General features: G+C 39.3%; 1 protein-coding gene across 1 annotated transcript in view; it reads right to left on the bottom strand.

Moving 5' to 3' along the window:
- Positions 1-19,025, bottom strand: part of tbl1xr1a (TBL1X/Y related 1a) — a 103,738-nt gene that overhangs the window by 22,626 nt on the left and 62,087 nt on the right. The window contains exon 4 of the mRNA XM_022669973.2: positions 1,897-1,999. Within this exon, the coding sequence (XP_022525694.2) occupies positions 1,897-1,954 (58 nt within the window). The 5' untranslated portion in view covers positions 1,955-1,999. The remainder of the gene's footprint in view (positions 1-1,896; positions 2,000-19,025) is intronic.

Here is a 19,025-nt window from a genome sequence, read left to right as displayed (position 1 = left end):
AGGCTACATGTTGCTTAGTGTAAAACGGAGCTCATGCTGGATTAATTCAATAGTTTAAAAGCTAACTATCATGGAATTGCTGCTGCAAGTCAGACAGATATTTTGTGTCACATCATATTAAAAAGTCTTTTTAAAGGCTGTTCTTCAAAGTGAAACTAATTAAAAAAAAAAAAAAAGTAGCCTGACTGGTGAGTTCTTGTGTGTACTTAATGTTTTGGCTGACCTGACGTACTGTAGGCATACAAATGAGTGATATTTGTTGAACGGTTGTACTTGTTGGAAAATTAAGCATTTATTGTTGTGGTCTATTGTATTCCTTTGTAGTTTATAGCTGTATTAGTGGGCTGTTGATGTGTATCAAGTTAATATAACAGAGAATATGTAGTTATTGTAATATTCGTCTATGAGTAGGTCGGCTGGGGTTGGCGTGTTGCAGAAGGGGTACCCACTATATTAACTGCACGCCACTGTTTTTTGCTATGTCTTCAGTGTTGTATGTTGAATAATTTGTTTAACTTTATCTAAATTTGCATATATATATATATATATATATATATATAGTATAAGCTTTAAATGATTTATTCAGCTATCTTGATAAAATATGAAATTCTAAAATGCATCACGTTTAGCTGATGCTCCCAACAGGCTTACAATTTAGGGGCATGGAGGTACCCATGCAAAGAAATCACTATTTTTACACCATTAACTAACTTAAAGTTGCTCCACACTTCATTGGTAGGATTCTGACTTTGAGATACTAAGTCATTAGTTTATGATACTAAGTCATTAGTTTGAGATACTAAGTCATTATATCGAGATACTATCTCACTATTTTGAGATACTAAGTCATTATTTTGATATACTATCTCAATATTTTGAGATACTAAGTCAATATTTTGACATATCTCAATATTTTGAGATACTAAGTCATTATTTTGAGATAGTAAGTCATTATATCGAGATACTATCTTACTATTTTGAGATACTAAGTCATTATTTTGACATACTATCTCAATATTTTGAGATACTATCTCAATATTTAGAGATACTAAGTGATTATTTTGAGAAAGCAAGTGTGTTTGTTTGCTTATTGGGGGGAAAACGTTTTTTCCTCTAGTGAAGCTACCATACTGTGGTGTGTAGAGAACCACTAGGGGGAGCTGAGTGGGTGAAGAGAGAAGAGTAGAGAGGGGGAGAGTAAGACAGCAGTCACTGTGGGGAGAGAACTGTGTTCTGCTGTTACAATAAAGAATTTTTTAATTTTGATCCACAAAATCGCTGTTCGGCCTAATTATTCAAGTGGTGACACATATATAACATATATAACATATACAGCATAGTCAGAGCCACAGCCACACTCTTCAACACATTAAAATAGAAGTCCAGTGAGTGTTATTAAATTAATCTCTTCTCTCCAAGGTCTGGAGGCTTATTTTGATATTGTGTGATTCTTCTAAAAGCACCAATATTTCATGATTAGTGAATCCACGACTGAAGTAATCCTTAATAATAGTATCCATTTTGCTTCTTTGTCTCACCTGCTTTTGTCTCGCTACAGCTTACTAGTATCTCAAAATAATGACTTAGTATGTCAAAATACTGAGATAGAAGTTTACTTAATAATCGTTTTAAAAATGTGCTGGAATATTTTATTTTTTTTAGGTGGCGGGAATGGGCTTCCATAGAAATCATATGATGAATAGTGAAAAAAAAAAAACATTATAATTTATGAGTATAAAGCACTTTGAATGACCGTTGTGTATGAAAGGTGCTATATAAATAAACTTGCCTTGCCTTGCCTTGCCTAAAGTTATGTGCCTCCAAAAGGCACAGTATTGTGATAATGACCTGTAAATAAGGTGTCTGGTGAGGTGTCCGGTGAGGACGTGAACGTACCTGACTCCTGTAGGTATCTGTACACCAGAAAGTTGACCTCATCACTGCTTATGCTCATCTTTACACCTGCTTACACCATGAGGTCAGCACACAGGACACAGGCCTGCCAGAGAGAGGGAGAGAAAGAGAGTCACACACATGATGCTCACTCAGCATGGCAATGGATCAATGATACTGCGCGAAATAAAAAAATAAAAAAAATAACAATAAATAAATAAAAATGACGACAGGCTTCGGCTCAGGGGAGTCACAGAATCACAGGGTGTATAAAAAGCCCTGTGAGCTGGTAAACTGGGTTATCAGCTCCCCCTGCCAACAGAGACATGATCATGTACACTGCTGCCAGGGTGTAAAAGAGGATACTGCACTCCTTCCCCTCCTGCAGAGCACAATAACAAGCTGCACGCCCACCAGTCACCATCACACGCTGGTGGCGCTGTTGCACCAGAATCCGCACGCTCAGGGCCGTCTCCAGCCTATAGCTAAGAGCAGTGTATTTGTATTTTCTCTCAGTTACTTGAAAACGCTTGGCTCTGCTCAGCTCACTCGTATTCAGCTGCTGCCAGTGCCAGGCTGTCAATTAATAAAATTAACTCCAGAATTCCGCAGGCCCCGCCCACTGCTTGAGATCACATTCCAGAGATGTGCCAGGATGAAGATACTCTAGTCTACTGCAGTGTAGTGATATACTGTATATGTGTAGTAAACAGATCACAGTTGCAGTGTATAGAAGCACATTATATATATATATATATATATATATATATATATATATATATATATATATATATTATATTATATATATATATATATATATATATATATATATATATATATATACACATACACACACTACTAGTCACAATGTTAGGATAGCATTTTTTGTGGACGATATATCATCTCAGAAATTATTGCGATAAAAGATATTACTGTCATTTTAAGACCATTTAAAACATTAACGACATTAATGCAAAGCATATATATATATTAGGGGTGTGACGAGACACTACTATGACGAGACGAGACACGATAATGGGTTCACGAGATTTAAAAATAAAATTTTAAAGAAAAAACGAAAACTAGATTTTTATTGGACAAAGTCATATAACGCACACTTAACATACTGGTTTCTCTCACACATTGATTCTATAAGAAATAGAAATAAGAATAAAAATACAACTTTTCTAGGTCTTATATAGTGCAAACAATAAGTGCAGAACCACAACCAGTCATATTAAGACTATGGTTTGTGTTTTTTTTCTCCTAAATCTCTTGTAATTTAACTCTGCAGAACCATAACCAGTCATATTAAGACTATGCTTGAAGTGAAACAGAGACAGAACATGTTTTTAAATACAGTACAGAGCTAAGGGATTAGTACAGCTGTCTATGAAACAGTCACGTGTAGGATTTACTTACAGTATTTATATATGGTTTGTGTCTTGTTGGTCACTCTGTTACCGTTTATTGTTTCCACTGGAGCCAAAATGCAGCCAGACATACAACTTAAAAGTAGCAGAAGCATCTTCTATACAAATACCTGAATTTTCCTCTTCTGCTGAGAGCTGCTCTCACTGCTCAGCCACCACACTCGCTGCTATCACTACTGTGTTGCCAGATCCCTCTTAAAAAGTCCACAATAAACTGTTTTTTTTTCCCTGCGAGACAATTTTAAGCTTGACGAGAAATAACGTCACATTTTAATTTTGCACTGAGGCTGGAGCAATATTAGCATTAGCCGCTAACTACGCTAAGAGTTAGCTCTTTTGACGTTAATTATAGGACTGTAGTCTGTGTGTTTCCTGTGTTAAAACATGCTACATCTGACAAACCGCTAGCTAATATCACCCTGGCTTACTTGAACACTTAGGGTTCCTCAGTGTAGCTCTGTCGGGCAGCATTTACTAGCTCTAACCACAGCTAGCACTTAGCCGCTAATGCTAATGCTGCTGCACCCAGCCTTAGTGGAAATCTGGAAATCTAAGCTTACTGTAAATAAATGGAATCACTTTTGAATCACTTCAGACGCAGTGTCTCGGTTCCCATTCATCTAATGAAAATAAAGCCAAAATCTTCCTCCATGTTGGCGATCCTGAAACCCGAGTCTGTAGAGCGCAGTAGAGACCAGAGGAGGGAGAAAGACTGTGGAGAGACAGCCTACTCATTTAAATAACCCCGCCCCTGAGGGCTGCCTCGAGGTCACAGGCTGCAAAGGGGAGTGGAACGGAGCTGACGGTCTGTTATTGGTCCGGCCCATAACCAGCCCTTTTACAATAACCAGAAATAGTTTTGTTTACTCAGCTTAGCTCTACTTAAGCTACATAACCACCAACCAGACCTGTTGAATTCAAAGAAAATCATGGGGACACCCCTGTTCCTTACTAGTGTCGCATAATGAGTCTTATAATCCGGTTCGTCAAAAAAAAAAAAAGACCATAAAATAGACATTCATTGTTAGAGCACCTTATGATCATGTTTTTCAGACTTTAGGGTGCAAAAGTGAGGACTTCAGTGCTGAAAAACAAGATAATATAGTTCCTAAATATTTGGACTGATGTGTTTCTTCCAGTAATATAATATAATTGGTTTAAATCCCGGTCATGCAGCTTGCCATCAGTTGCCAGAGCCCTGAGAGAGCACAATTGGCCTTGCTCTCTCTGGAAGGTTAGATGGTACTCTTTCCCCTCATCACTCTTCGGGTAAATGTCGACCAGCAATTTTTTTTAAATAATATTATAAAAGTACATATTTATATAATATAATGAATTTATATAATATAATGAAATTTTAGTGAGCTGGAGTAAATTCTCTGTGATAAGCTCAGCTTCAGTCTGAACTCATTCATATCTCTTGAGACTCTGACTGGGCATTGCTCTGTCACACATGTGTGCCACTTACAAATTTCAAACCATTGAGGCAAATGTCAGATATGGGTCATATTAATAATAATGATAGTGTGAATGGTAACAAATAAATATCTGATTTGTCTGATTTGATCAGAAAATCAGATTAGGCACACTTTTACCTGCTGTGTAAAGATCTGATCAGAGAGGAAAAATAGCCAGAACGAGAAAAATGAACCTATCATCGGCCACATTTACAGCCAATCATTAAATTCACTGAAATACAGAACTAAAGGATTAATGTATCATATCAAATCAACTAACTAACTGTATGAATCGTTACACCCCTAATCACCACCATCTCAGCTTAATCACATCAGGAGCTGCTCTGGAAAATCTTCCTCGGCCCAGTGATGAAGGATGTGGTTTGTTTGCAAACAAAAGCGTTTTCTCTTCTCCTCTCTCTCTCTCGGCTTCCAGTAAAGAGTCAGAGCGTTCACTCCTACATCACCGGCAGTTCTGGGTGGTGAGGTTTTTTCTATTTACGGAGAGAACAGCTGTGGTGATGAAACACCTCTCACTTTTCTGTCGCTTTTCTCCCGGCAGCAGACTGAAGCCTCGGCTCGGGCTGTTAGTGAAAAACACCTTCGCCTGTGAGCTTAATTAACCTAATCTACCTGTACATTCTCAAACGTCAGCGAGAAACCATTCAGAAAAGCCTTCTGCAAGCTTAGTCATTAGTGCTCCATACTTTTATTATGATATATATATACAGCTCTTTCTCCAGAGAATGTGGACATTCTCATCTTCTTAAAGAGAAACTTGAAAATATAAAAATAACAGTTGTTTTGTCTAGCCTCAAATATGTTAATAGTTTTGGTACCTTAAGGAGCATCTTTCTCTCAGATAAAGTTAATAATATATCTTTATTAAAGAAAAAAACTTCTCATTCTCAGGGACCGAAAAAGTCTTAAAGTCTTATTTTTCATGTTTAACTGTTATAGTAGGATAGAGTTCAGTTTGTTAACGCTCTAATTGTTCTATTATTTTGTACATGACTGTTCCTGTATTTTTTATTATTTATTTTGTTATGTTGCACATTGCTGTTTTAATAGTGCACACTGCTGCTTTACATATATCTTAAATAAATTATTTAAATTTGACCATTAGTGCCTAATGTGGTGTATTACAGATCACTTGTATCACTTTGCATCACTTATATCAAGCCCACCTTTTGAAATAAGATATTGTAAATTTGATGAATCAAACCAATGACTGACCATAGACTAATCTAAAACTGGCATAGGCCTCTCTGCTGTAAAAAGAAAAAAAGAAAATCAAGAATCGAATCGAATCGTGACCCTAAAATCAGAAATAAAATCGAATTGAGGATTTAGAGCACTTTTAAAACACAGAGTTTTCAATGGGATGTGCAGCACATATTTACACATGGTAAACGGAAAGCACGACTGCGAGCAGGGAGCGCTGCACATTACTGCATGTGTAAACAGCATGGAGCAGCAGAAACATTGTTTGTTCATAAACTGCCCTTAATTAGGAGTTTATCTTAATTAAAAGGAAGTATGTTGGATAGCAGATTGCAGCAGAAGTTGGGGTCAAACTTGGTGGCAAAATTAAATGTATTAAAAAAATGATGGATCACTGATTTCAAATGAATCACACTCAGCATGCAGTTACTGTATGTCTCAGGCAAATACGTAAATGATTAGACACTGAGGGCTCTATGTCACACCCTACGTGTTATAATGCTCATTGCTATCTGAATATATGTACACTGATGGTCGTGGTGGTCTGGAAGTGAGGCGTGTTCAGGTACATTTCTGGTGTATTGCTATCTCGGCAACAGAAAACACAGGTGCTCCACTGACTGAATACAACCTAGACAGACGTCAACAGTCAACGTATAACCTCGCTTTTTACACACACAGACATGTTTGCAGCTATGCAAACTTTTCCAATCAACAATAAACAGACTCCAAAAATAAAATAACATCAATACAAAATATATTATGTATATTATATTACGCTTGTGTTCGCTAATTCATGAGTGGACTTCATTAACTCTCTGCTAAGAAGAATTGGATGTGTCTAAGTAGCTGCGCCATTAAAATAGCAATCCGCCAAAGTCAGTGCACACCTGGTTCTTTAAGGTAATGATGAGCAAGTGACACGCCGATTGCTTTATTTCACGTTACACCCAAAACAAACCCATGATTAATTCAGAGAATTAGTACCTGCCTTCTGCACATTCCGAGCTGCGCAAGGTGTACTTTTCCAGTCGTTATGATAGCAAAGACACACTGACACGCTCTAAATCAAGCCTATAGATCACTAGAATAGGGCCCTGGGTCTCATCACAAGAGGGTGTAAAATGCTTCCCCTGTTGCACTATTAAAAAGCTCTCAGATGCAAATTCAGGACAGTGTACCTCCTGGTGAGAGATCATTGGCTGCTACAGATGCCTCTACAACAAAAAGTCGTTTTTGTGACTATGAATAAGTCTAGGTGATGTTTATGATGGTGACGGGCAGTGTCTGGCTGGAGTTGTCCATGGGAACTACAATTACATTTCACATTTAATGCAAGTCCAAGTCCAACACAATAAGTGCTTCAGTTTTACAGAATTTTTTTTTTTTACTTTTAAAATCCATAAAAACTAAAAAAAAAATAAGAGAAAGTAAAAAATAAATTCTGTAAGAAAAAAAAAGAAAAATATTTAAACGTACAAAACTACAACACACAATCCCAGCCAATCAGATATGAACTCTACTACAGCAGCCAATCAGACAACAGCAGCTCAGCTGAATAGCACCTTCAAATCGATGCGTTTTATCTCATGCCGTAGCCAAATTAAATCTCTGCAACAGTGCGGAGTGCTCATCTATATTATCGAGCTGCTGGATCAACGGTCAGGAGGACTGCCCCCCTTCAATAAATTACCCACGTGCCTCAGGACCACCTAGCCTCAGAACTAGAACAGGGAACTCCGGGCGTTTGCAGCTCAGAGATTTCAGCTCGGAGATGACGGCTGTGGAAATTCCCCTGAGCGTGTCGCACAAAACCAGCCTCAAACAGAGCTCTTCTTAACCTGCACTACAGTGCGAACGAGAACATCCAAACCAAACTCTCTAGAAAGACTCTCACTGATCTCTGAAATGCAAATATCACGACATATCCCATGCCTTTAACATCAGCAATTAACTAGTTATTATTAGTATTAGAGATGGACTGATCACCGATCATCTTTCAGCTCAATTGGCTAATCACTGATCCCAATCAATGCAATTTTACTCACTTTTAAAGGGAATGTACAATGACTTATTGGCTGATACGATAAAAGCAATTTATAAATGTAATCCAAATCATTTCATGGGAAAAACAGATAAAACTAAGTTGCCAGCAGCCTAAGTTGCCTACTGTTTAAAGCTCTGTATCATCTCCGAGTGTCAGAGAGTAATATCAATGCATAGGCTTTTGAACAATGTTTTGAATCATTGATTTTAATTTGCACTCGATTCGTGAACCGTTTCACCTGGAAAAGTAAATGCCGTATTTACTAGTTTCCTACACTTTTTACTGAACAATTACTTGGTTCTTTTCTTGAACTTTGTTTTTTAATTCCATGCCTCTAACATCAGCCATTAACTAGTTACTATTGGTTTTAGAGGACTGATCACAGATCATCTTTCAGCTCAATTGATCAGTCAGTCAATGATACCGATTAAGGGCAGAGCCATTGCACACCTTGTAATTTCACCCACCTTTAATAGGAATATACAATGACATATTGGCTAATACGATAAAATGACGATAAAAAGCAATTTATAAATGTAATCCAAACCATTTTATAGGAAAAACAGATAAAAAGACTCTTGCTCATATTAAAATAACCACACAGATCTTCTGGTTCCTGTGTATTATTTGCACTCGCCATAGTCAGACACCAATCAGCCTCAACTAAGCTCGGCATGGCAATGCTAACTTGCCAACAGCCCAAGTTGCCTACTGTTTAAAGCTAAAATCTTCCCTATATTCAATGAAGGCAGTATGAGATCCACCAACACGTGTTCTGAAGTAAAATCCAGTGTCTAAAGAGAGAGCTCTGTATCGTACCTGAGTGTCAGAGAGTAATATCAATGCATAGGCTTTTGAACAATGTTTTGAATCATTGATATTAATTTGCACTCGATTCGTGAACCGATTCGACCGGAAGTGTAAATGCCGTATTTTTTTGTTTCTTTAACTTTTTACTGAACAATGACTTGGCTTTTTTCTTGAACTTTCTTGTTTAATTCCATGCCTCTAACATCAGCCATTAACTAGTTACTATTGGGGTTAGAGATGGACTGATCACCGATCATCTTTCAGCTCAATTGATCAGTCACTGATACACCGATCAAGGTGTAATTTAAGAAATATAAGCAGATTTTAAATGTAAATGTCTCTAAGCCTTTAAATGCCTTTTTTTCTGGTTTCCTTCGCTTTTTAGCGAAACAATCAAAACAATGACTTGGTTCTTCTCTTAACCTTCTTTTCTTGATTCCAAAAGGGAGTGGGAGTGGGCGTGACATTTATGTTTTTCTCATAAATTTTATTTTATAGATTTTCTGGTTGGGAGGGGCTCTCCTCTTAGACAGCTCATAGACAACATTAACTATCCAGACAAAATTCCATTCCAACTTCTTACGTTCTTACTTAAAAGGAAGAATAAACCTCACACTGTTAATCTTTACGGACATTTATTTTATTATTAATAAAAAACAATGTTTTTTTAATTCCATGTTCAATATTCTATTATTTCACTAATTTATAATGTTTTAGATTTTTGTCGTAGAATCGTTTCAGTATCAGTAATGAGATATTTAGGCAGGTATCGTAGCAAACCATTTGTTATTGTGCCCATTTGTTGTGTTGTTGATTTTATTGAATTTTAGAAATTATAAGTTAATTAAAAAAGGAAACCTACTGTTTGTTCATTGTTAAAGCTGATGTCCGTAAGTTTTGGGATTTGGGAGATTTAGTGCCCTCTCTGGTGAGAATGAGTAATTGCACTGAGCATGTCGAAGAATCATTTTAAACTGGGTGGGTGTGATGCGGTCTCTTTTCAGAGCGGATGAATCCGATTCCAGGTTATGTTCAGTCAGAGAGAGATAGGGAGCACACTCAGTCAGAAACTTCACTTTAACTACACACCCTGGTTTACTTATGGTTGAATGAGCCCTTCTGAAGTCTCCATTGCTCTACCAACCAGTTGTAGTGCAGAAAACGAGCCAAAGAGTTAATAAGCGACGAGAGCGTACAGTTGTAGCGCATATTAGGCTTAGCAGGGATGGTCGTTTTAGCACACTGATTCTATGAAACACAACATTTTATCCCTTCTCCACTCAGAAATTCAGTTTTCAGTTTAGAAACTGCCGGTTTAAGTGAAGTGTGTCATTCTCTTGTTTATTTATAATATAAATAATTCTTCTTTAACCCAAAAAAAATGTTTTATCTGATTACTCGATTATTAGAAGGAATTTTAAACCCAAATACTCGATCACTAAAATATTTAATAGCTTCAGTCTTATTATATTTACACACACAATCATTGGTGTGGTTGTATGATGCCGCATAGCAATATTTCAAGCATATTACTGATTCCAAGTAGGGAAAACGTCTGACTGCAGCAGAGTAAACAACCCTGTCACTTAACAAAACACAGCCAACACACACACACACACACACACTCCCTAACAGCCTAACACAGATTAACCCTCGCTCGGGTTACCAGGCTGATCACACCTGCGTGTAATACGAGTTTCCTCCAGTCTGAACACGCAGAGCTGTTCACACAGCACCTTCATATCCTTCACCACCATGAACTTTACCCACATCAGCATCTCAGAGACTCCTAGAACCACCAGAGCACCGAATTCACCAGCACTCTGAATATTTCACAACACTGAGGCTGATCCACATTTACAACTACGCCACTTAGCAGCAGCACCTCCAGCAAAACCCACTCCACTGAAGTACAGCGTTATATATAGAGCAGGGGTGTCCAAACTTTATTTGTTGGGGGCCAGAAGGAGAAATATATTTGAAGTCACGGGCCACAGACTCTGTAATAAAACAAATAATGAAATATACCACTTTAAATAATACATTTTCCTGATTATTTCATTTACACACCATTTTACTTGATTTACTATCTTTATCTTTGACAGTGTTGTGTAAACTAAGATTTTTCAAATTGATGTTTCATTTCATGATGTCTCTTAATATTAAACTCCTTAATTACGGCAACTTTTAGACTCTTTGGCCCGTTTTTCTGTGCTAGAAATGCGCTCCCTCTCCGCTTTTAGACTCTTTAACCCGTTTTTCTGCGCTAGAAATGCGCACTCTCTCCGCTTTTAGACTCTTTTACCCCGTTTTTCTGCACTAGAAATGCGCACTATCTCCGCTTTTAGACTCTTTAACCCGTTTTTCTGCGCTAGAAATGCGCACTCTCTCCGCTTTTAGACTCTTTTACCCCGTTTTTCTGCGCTAGAAATGCGCACCCTCTCCGCTTTTAGACTCTTTTACCCCGTTTTTCTGAGCTAGAAATGTGCACTCTCTCCGCTTTTAGACTCTTTTGCTCCGTTTTTCTGCGCTAGAAATACGCACATTATAAAAACCTACTTAACAGCGGGCCAGCTTTCATTCTACTTCTAAAATACCTCGCGTGCCGCTCCATAACAGGAAACAGGCCGCAAATGGCCCGTGGGCCGTAGTTTGGACACCCCTGATATAGAAGATCTCCAGCACAGAGACTCAAAACTGGAGCAGTATTAGCTACTACCTCTTTGGTGAGTATTATCGCCCTGTAGCCTGCTGCTAACCCCAGCTAGCACTGCTGTAGCAGCATTAGTTTTACTTGCTAACAGTGCTAAGCACTAGTTTGCCGTTCAGAGGTGAGTACTATTGGGCTGTAGCCTGCTGCTCACTCTGGCTTGCACTGCTGGAGCAGCATTAGCATTACTCGCTAACTGGGCTAAGCACACAAGCTCTTTGCCGTTCAGAGGTGAGTATTTTCAGCTTGTAGCCTGACGCTAACCCCAGCTAGCACTGCTGGAGCAGCATTAGTATTAGCTGCTAACCACGCTAAGCACTAGTTTTTTGCCGTTCAGAGGTGAGTATTATCAGCATGTAGCCTGCTGCTAACCCTGGGTTGCACTGCTGGAGCAGCATTAGCATAACTCGCTAACTGCACTAAGCATTACATTACATTACATTACATTTGCATACGCTTTTAGCTCTTTTGCCATGCAGAAGTGAGTATTATCGCCCTGTAACCTGCTGCTTACCCCAGATAGCACTGCTGGAGCAGCACTAGCATTACCCTCTATCTGTGCTAAGTGCTAGTTCTTTTACCGTTTACAGGTGAGTACTATTGGCTTGTAGCCTGTTGCCTATCCCGGCTAGCACTGCTGGAACAGCATTAGCATTACTCGCTAACTGTGCTAAGCATTACATTACATTACATTACATTTGGCAGATGCTTTTGTCCAAAGCAACTTATACATTAGCTTACATTAGCTCTTTTGTCATTCAGAAGTGAGTATTATCAGCCTGTAACCTGCTGCTAACCACAGATAGCACTGCTGGAGCAGCATTAGCATTACCCTCTATCTGTGCTAAGTGCTAGTTCTTTTACCGTTCACAGATGAGTATTAGTGGCTTGTAGCCTGCTGCTAACCCTGGCTTGCACTGCTGTAGCAGCATTAGCATTACCTGCTAACTGTGCATAGCTATTTCTTCGTTCAGAAATGTGTGTTTTCGGGCCTGTAGCCTGCATGTTTGCTGTGTTAAAACAAGCTATGTGGGATGAACACATTATGCTCCTTATAATCAAGTGAGCCTTGTGACATATATTGGTAGTGCGCCTTATAAACACCTATAAGCCTTATAGTGCAAAAAATATAAGTATAAGTATATAAGACCAATTGGTACTGGGTAGGGGTGTGACGAGATTAAAACGTGACAATATTTCTCGTCAGGCTTAAACCTGTCTCGCTGGAAAAAAACAGTTTATTGTGGACTTTTTAAGAGGGATCTGGCAACACAGTAGTGATAGCAGCGAGTGTGGTGTCTGAGCAGTGAGAGCAGCTCTCAGCAGAAGAGGAAAATTCAGGTATTTATATAGAAGATGCTTCTGCTACTTTTAAGTTGTATGTCTGGTTGCATTTTGGCTCCAGTGGAAACAATAAACGGTAACAGAGTGACCAACAAGACACAAACCATATATAAATACTGTAAATAAATCCTACACGTGACTGTTTCATAGACAGCTGTACTAATCCCTTAACTCTGTACTGTATTTAAAAACATGTTCTGTCTCTGTTTCACTTCAAGCATAGTCTTAATATGACTGGTTATGGTTCTGCATAGTTAAATAACAAGAGATTTAGGAGAAAAAAACACAAACCATAGTCTTAATATGACTGGTTGTGGTTTGCATTTCTAGCGCAGAAAAACGGGCCAAAGAGCCTAAAAGCGGAGAGGGTGCGCATTTCTAGCGCAGAAAAACGGGCCAAAGAGCCTAAAAGCGGAGAGGGTGCGCATTTCTAGCACAGAAAAACGGGCCAAAGAGCCTAAAAGCGGAGAGGGTGTGCATTTTAGCGCAAAAAAACGGGCCAAAGAGTCTAAAAGTTTAATATTAAGAGACATGATGAAATTAAACATCAATTTGAAAAATCTTAGTTTACACACCACTGTCAAAGATAAAGATAGTAGGTCAAGTAAAATGGTGTGTAAATGAAATAATCAGGAAAATGTATTATTTAAAGTGGTATATTTCATTATTTGTTTTATTACAGAGTCTATGGCCCGTGACTTCAAATATATTTCTCCTTCTGGCCCCCAACAAAAAAAGTTTGGCCACCCCTGGTATACAGTGTAACAAACACTTGAACTTAGGTGTGGACTCTGGTCTAGACTTTGTAGTTGTAGCGCTTCATTTTTTTTTCCAAAACTGGTGTTTAAAAACTGCTGTCTTAAACAGTTTTAAGAAAAAAAACGTGCAAAAAAAAAAAGTGTAAAAGCAGTGTTCATTTCTTGTCTTTCCAAAGCGATAGTCACCTGCGATCTCCAGCAGTCTCTTCTGGCACCATGGGCATATGGCCCACATCCCCCCGCAACGTCTGACAATTAGGCTAAGTTCAAAGGCAAGACGGCCTGATCAATCCAGCAGGAGAACAATGAGCAGTGCTTATTACACGCCACATGCTAGCAGACACTGTCACAATGGATTAGGGAGGATGTGGCGGTAAACTGCTTGTGATGCAACACACTCACCGAGGAGGAACAAAAGGGGGGAGAAAAAAAAACAACCCAAAAAAAAAAAAAAAAAGCGGAGCGGGGCCGCCGAGATTAATGTGTCACCTCGCCTGACCTACTTTGGGCTTTGGATCCATCAGTGCCAATTTGACCATGGAGGGAATATTACACGGCAGAGGCATAAATGGATTTCTCCCCCTCTGCTTGTGTTACGCTTCAAGTGTCCTACTGGCCTCGCCGAGGCCAACGTTTTCCGTACAGCTCGGGCAGAAACGAAGGCAGCCTGGTCCCGCCGGGGGAGGGCTTGTTAAAAGAACATTCTAGGTGTGTCAGGTCATTAGCTGGGGTATCTTTTATCGTGAATCTACAAATCCTATTCTGCTCCCACTACCTGCACTATAAATCCCTGCATTCCTGCTCAGAGCGAAGCCTGCGGTTAAAACATACAGGAAAGAAAAACGAAACGAGGTGATACTCTACAGACAGATTAGAGGGGGAAATATTGATCTGCTATGTATCGGCTCTGTGAAGGGCTTGATGAAGAGTTTCCTCGAACAAACCACTAGATGGAACTCTGGAGCTGCCACTCGGCCAAAGTCTTGTAAAAAACAAAAATCCACTTGCTTGCTTCCATTAGTCTGGCCTTTGGGTTCTGTGCAGTTTCTGCTGTTAATATTTGTAGAATGTGTAAGTCTAAAGCATCTCCTGGAGGAAACCAGATACCCCTCTTCAGAGTGCATCTCTCAGCCAAGTAGAGTGATTACTATAAATCCCAACTTTCCTGCTCTGCCCAAAGACTGCAGTTAAAACATAAAGTACAGAAAATAAGCAGAAATGGAAACAGGGTAATTCTGTACAGACTGATTAGAAGTGAAAATATTGATCCTCTATGTATCGGCCCTGTGAAGGGCTTGGTGAAGGGTCTCCTCGGTCAAACCACTAGATGGAACTCTAGAGCTGCCACTTGGCTGCAGATTTAATTGTTAACAAACCGGATACCCCTCCTCAGAGTGCATCTCTCAGCCCAGTAGAGTAAGTAGCTATTAGCATAGCAAAACATCACACAAGGATAGGGGCAATATCTATAAGATACGAGATTTGAAATGAAAAAATTGATCCGCTATGTATCAGGTCTGTGAAGGGCTCTGTGAAGTCTTCTGGAGCAAAGAATGCTGCAGTTTTGTTGATGAACCCATCCTTTAGGTTCTTTGCTATTTCTGGCTGTTTGTAGAATGTGTAAGCCTAATGCATCTCCTGGAGGAAACTGGATGGCCTTTGGGTTCTGTGCAGTTTCTGCTGTTAATATTTGTAGAATGTGTAAGTCTAAAGCATCTCCTGGAGAAAACCGGATACCCCTCCTCAGAGTGCATCACTCAGTCCAGTTCAGTGAGTAGCTGGCCGCAAGCTTGGTTCCACCAGTCTTTGCAGTTTCTGCTGTTCATATTTGTAGAATGTGTAAGTCTAACACATCTCATGAAGGAAACTGGATTACCCCTCCTCAGAGGGCATTACTCGGCCCAGTAGAGTGAGCAGCTATTAGCACAGCAACACATCAGTTCAAACACACACCACTAAAGTTTGAAATAACAGCTCATTTAAGAGTGTATTTAATATGGTTGATCCAAGCATACCTGGAAACAACAATGCTGATTGAGCTAGTATAATTTTCCTAAAGCATAAAGCCAATTTAGATGGTTTGGAAATACTGAAATATGATTGTGATAATGATCTTTTATCTTAAATCTACAAATTTCCTTCTGCTGTTCATATTTGCGTCTCGTGGAGGAAACTGGATACCCCTCCTCAGAGTGCATCACTCAGCTCAGTAGCGATTAGCACAGCAACACATCAGTGCGAACAAACACCTCCATCCACGAAAAAACAGAAAAAATCACATAAAAAATAATAGTATTTTATTGTGCTATATAAGCAGTTCCTTCCAGTAGGGTTTTTCACTCTAAACTCCCCAGTGTAGCTCTGTAGCTAAAGGGATTTATAGACTGTCTCAGCTGAAGCTCAGCCAAAGTTTCACAGTGTATTTAATGTGGTTGACCAAAGCTTGCCTGAAGAGGAAAATATGATTGGTATCGCCAACCAGCTGATTGAGCTTAAATTCTTTTCCAAAAGCATAAAAAACATAAAGCCAAATTCAGACAGTTCAAAAATATTAAAATATGAACGTTAATAAAACGTTCATATTTTTATGTCCAAAACAGACACTGCAACCTTGAGTAGTTGTGCAGGCATGTAATATTCCTCGATACACACGTGAACCTAGTCATCATGCCATGGAAGGCTAATATTACCACCCACAGTGGACAGTGCAGTGCAGTGGATGGTAATGATCGTGGCTGGCAGCATCTGTCTAGAACTGTCCGTGTGAACTTTGTGAAGCGACTCACATCTACATTTAGTGCAAGAGACACCACACACGTATCCCGCAGCTCACTACAGCGTCCTTTAGCTTCTTTTGGGATGTGATCAAAGTCACTGAACATACTAGTTCCTGTCCCACATCAGTGGGTTACCATCAATGACCTCTACACTGATTGGTCAGTAGGGGTGGGCGATATGGCCCTAAAACTATATCACGATATTTCATGGTATTTTTGCGATAACGATACTCTTGGCGATATAGGAAAACACTGAATTTAAAACATAATTTCAAGAATACACTATTGCAACAAAATTAATATTAAATTGTATTGATCCATAAGATATGGTATAGCACAGCCCTAACTGAGATGTTAAAAAAAATATAAGAATTTTATCAGATTTGCAACAAAAGTCAATGATCCAGAATGTCATGACACTAATAATATTAATAATGCACTCCAAATATCTCCATATATCCAGGATTAAAGTAAAATAAATGATACTGGACAGATATAATCTGTCTCTAGTAGATATATAATGGGAAAATGAGAACAGTGTGAATTTTTCTTTTGCTAAAACCCAAAAAAGTAGTACCCTGATGTGATAATTAGGGGTGGGGGATATGGCACCATATTTTAGGGTATAATATCGTTCACAGTATTCAAAAATGTTGGTGATATTATCTTGTATGATACAATATGGCACACTGCTATTGGTCAGGCATATGAGACTTTCTAATAATTATGTAGCGCTGGGCGATATTATACACCAAAAAAATAATTATTTGCCATGAAACTAATATTAATGGCAACTAATAACTATCACTTAGCTTATGAAACCATTAGAGCAGGGGTGTCCAAACTTTTTTTGTTGGGGGCCAGAAGGAGAAATATATTTGAAGATAACTTTCATTTACACACCATTTTACTTTCTCCGCTTTTAGACTCTTTGGCCCGTTTTTCTGTGCTAGAAATGCGTACTCTCTCCGCTTTTAGACTCTTTGACCTGTTTTTCTGCGCTAGAAATGCGCACTCTCTCCGCTTTTAGACTCTTTGGCCCGTTTTTCTGTGCTAGAAATGCGCACCCTCTCCGCTTTTAGACTCTTTGACCTGTTTTTCTGCGCTAGAAATGCGCACCCTCGCCACTTTTTAGACTCTTTGGCCCGTTTTTCTGCGCTAGAAATGCGCACCCTTGCCGCTTTAAGACTCTTTGGCCCGTTTTTCTGCACTAGAAATGCGCACTCTCTTCGCTTTTAGACTCTTTGACCTGTTTTTCTGCGCTAGAAATGCGCACTCTCTCCGCTTTTAGACTCTTTGGCCCGTTTTTCTGTGCTAGAAATGCGCACCCTCTCCGCTTTTAGACTCTTTGACCTGTTTTTCTGCGCTAGAAATGCGCACCCTCTCCGCTTTTAGACTTTTTGACCTGTTTTTCTGCGCTAGAAATGCGCACCCTCGCCACTTTTTAGACTCTTTGGCCCGTTTTTCTGCGCTAGAAATGCGCACCCTTGCCGCTTTAAGACTCTTTGGCCCGTTTTTCTGCACTAGAAATGCGCACTCTCTTCGCTTTTAGACTCTTTGGCCAGTTTTTCTGCGCTAGAAATGCGCACTCTCTCCACTTTTAGACTCTTTGGCCCGTTTTTCTGCGCTAGAAATGCGCACCCTCTCTCCGCTTTTAGACTCTTTGGCCCGTTTCTGACACCTAGCGTTCAAACTTTGAATCTCACATTATAAAAACCTGCTTAACAGCGGGCCAACTTTCATTCTATTACTAAAATACCTCGCGGGCCGCTCCAAAAAATTAAACGGGCCGCAAATGGCCCGCGGGCCGTAGTTTGGACACCCCTGCTTTAGATTAATATTTACATTAAAATGTACTCTTGCAGTTTATGACTATATGAGAGAAAGAACTAGATAAATACTCTCTCTCTCGCTCTCTCTTTTCCTCTCTCTCTCTCTTTCTCTTTCTCTCAGCAGGTGTTCTTGTGTAAATCTACTGCCATTATTTTCAGCAGAACAACCATGTGTTTTGTTTGCTTTTCCTTTATGAAAAATACATCTAGAGAAAACCACAATCTCAAACCACTGCAGGTGTTTTAACCCAGATCATAACCGCGATATAATGACACAAACATCTGTGCTGAACACGTTTAGACCATGCGCTAATAACACTGACTGCAGAGCAGGCCTGCAGGATATATCACTTTAGCATTTTTGCTGCTAAATACAAAGATCTTAAGGTACCGTATTTTTCGAACTACGAGGCGAACCTAAAATCCTTTAAATCTTCCAAAAATCGACAGTGCACCTTATAATCCGGTGCGCCTTACGCACAGGCAGGTATTAAGGAGCAGTAAAGCCACTCTGCTGAAGTACAGAGTTATAAGTGTGAGTTTTCAGTCAAGTTTCTCCAGCACTAAGGCTGAGTGCAGCAGCGTCACTTGTTGTACAAGTGGTATTGGGCGGCATTTATGTCCTGCTAGCACTGAGGCTAGCTGCTAATGCTAATGCTGCTGCACCCAGCCTTAGTGCTGGAGAAACTTCACTGAAACTCACCCTTTGGAAAAAAAAAAAAAAGGGCAATCTAAGCTTA

This window comes from Astyanax mexicanus, chromosome 16 (assembly GCF_023375975.1).
Source record: "Astyanax mexicanus isolate ESR-SI-001 chromosome 16, AstMex3_surface, whole genome shotgun sequence".
Taxonomy (NCBI): Eukaryota; Metazoa; Chordata; class Actinopteri; order Characiformes; family Acestrorhamphidae; genus Astyanax; species Astyanax mexicanus.
The sequence above is the reverse complement of the archived record's forward strand: the minus strand, read 5'-3'. Positions and strand labels throughout refer to the sequence as shown.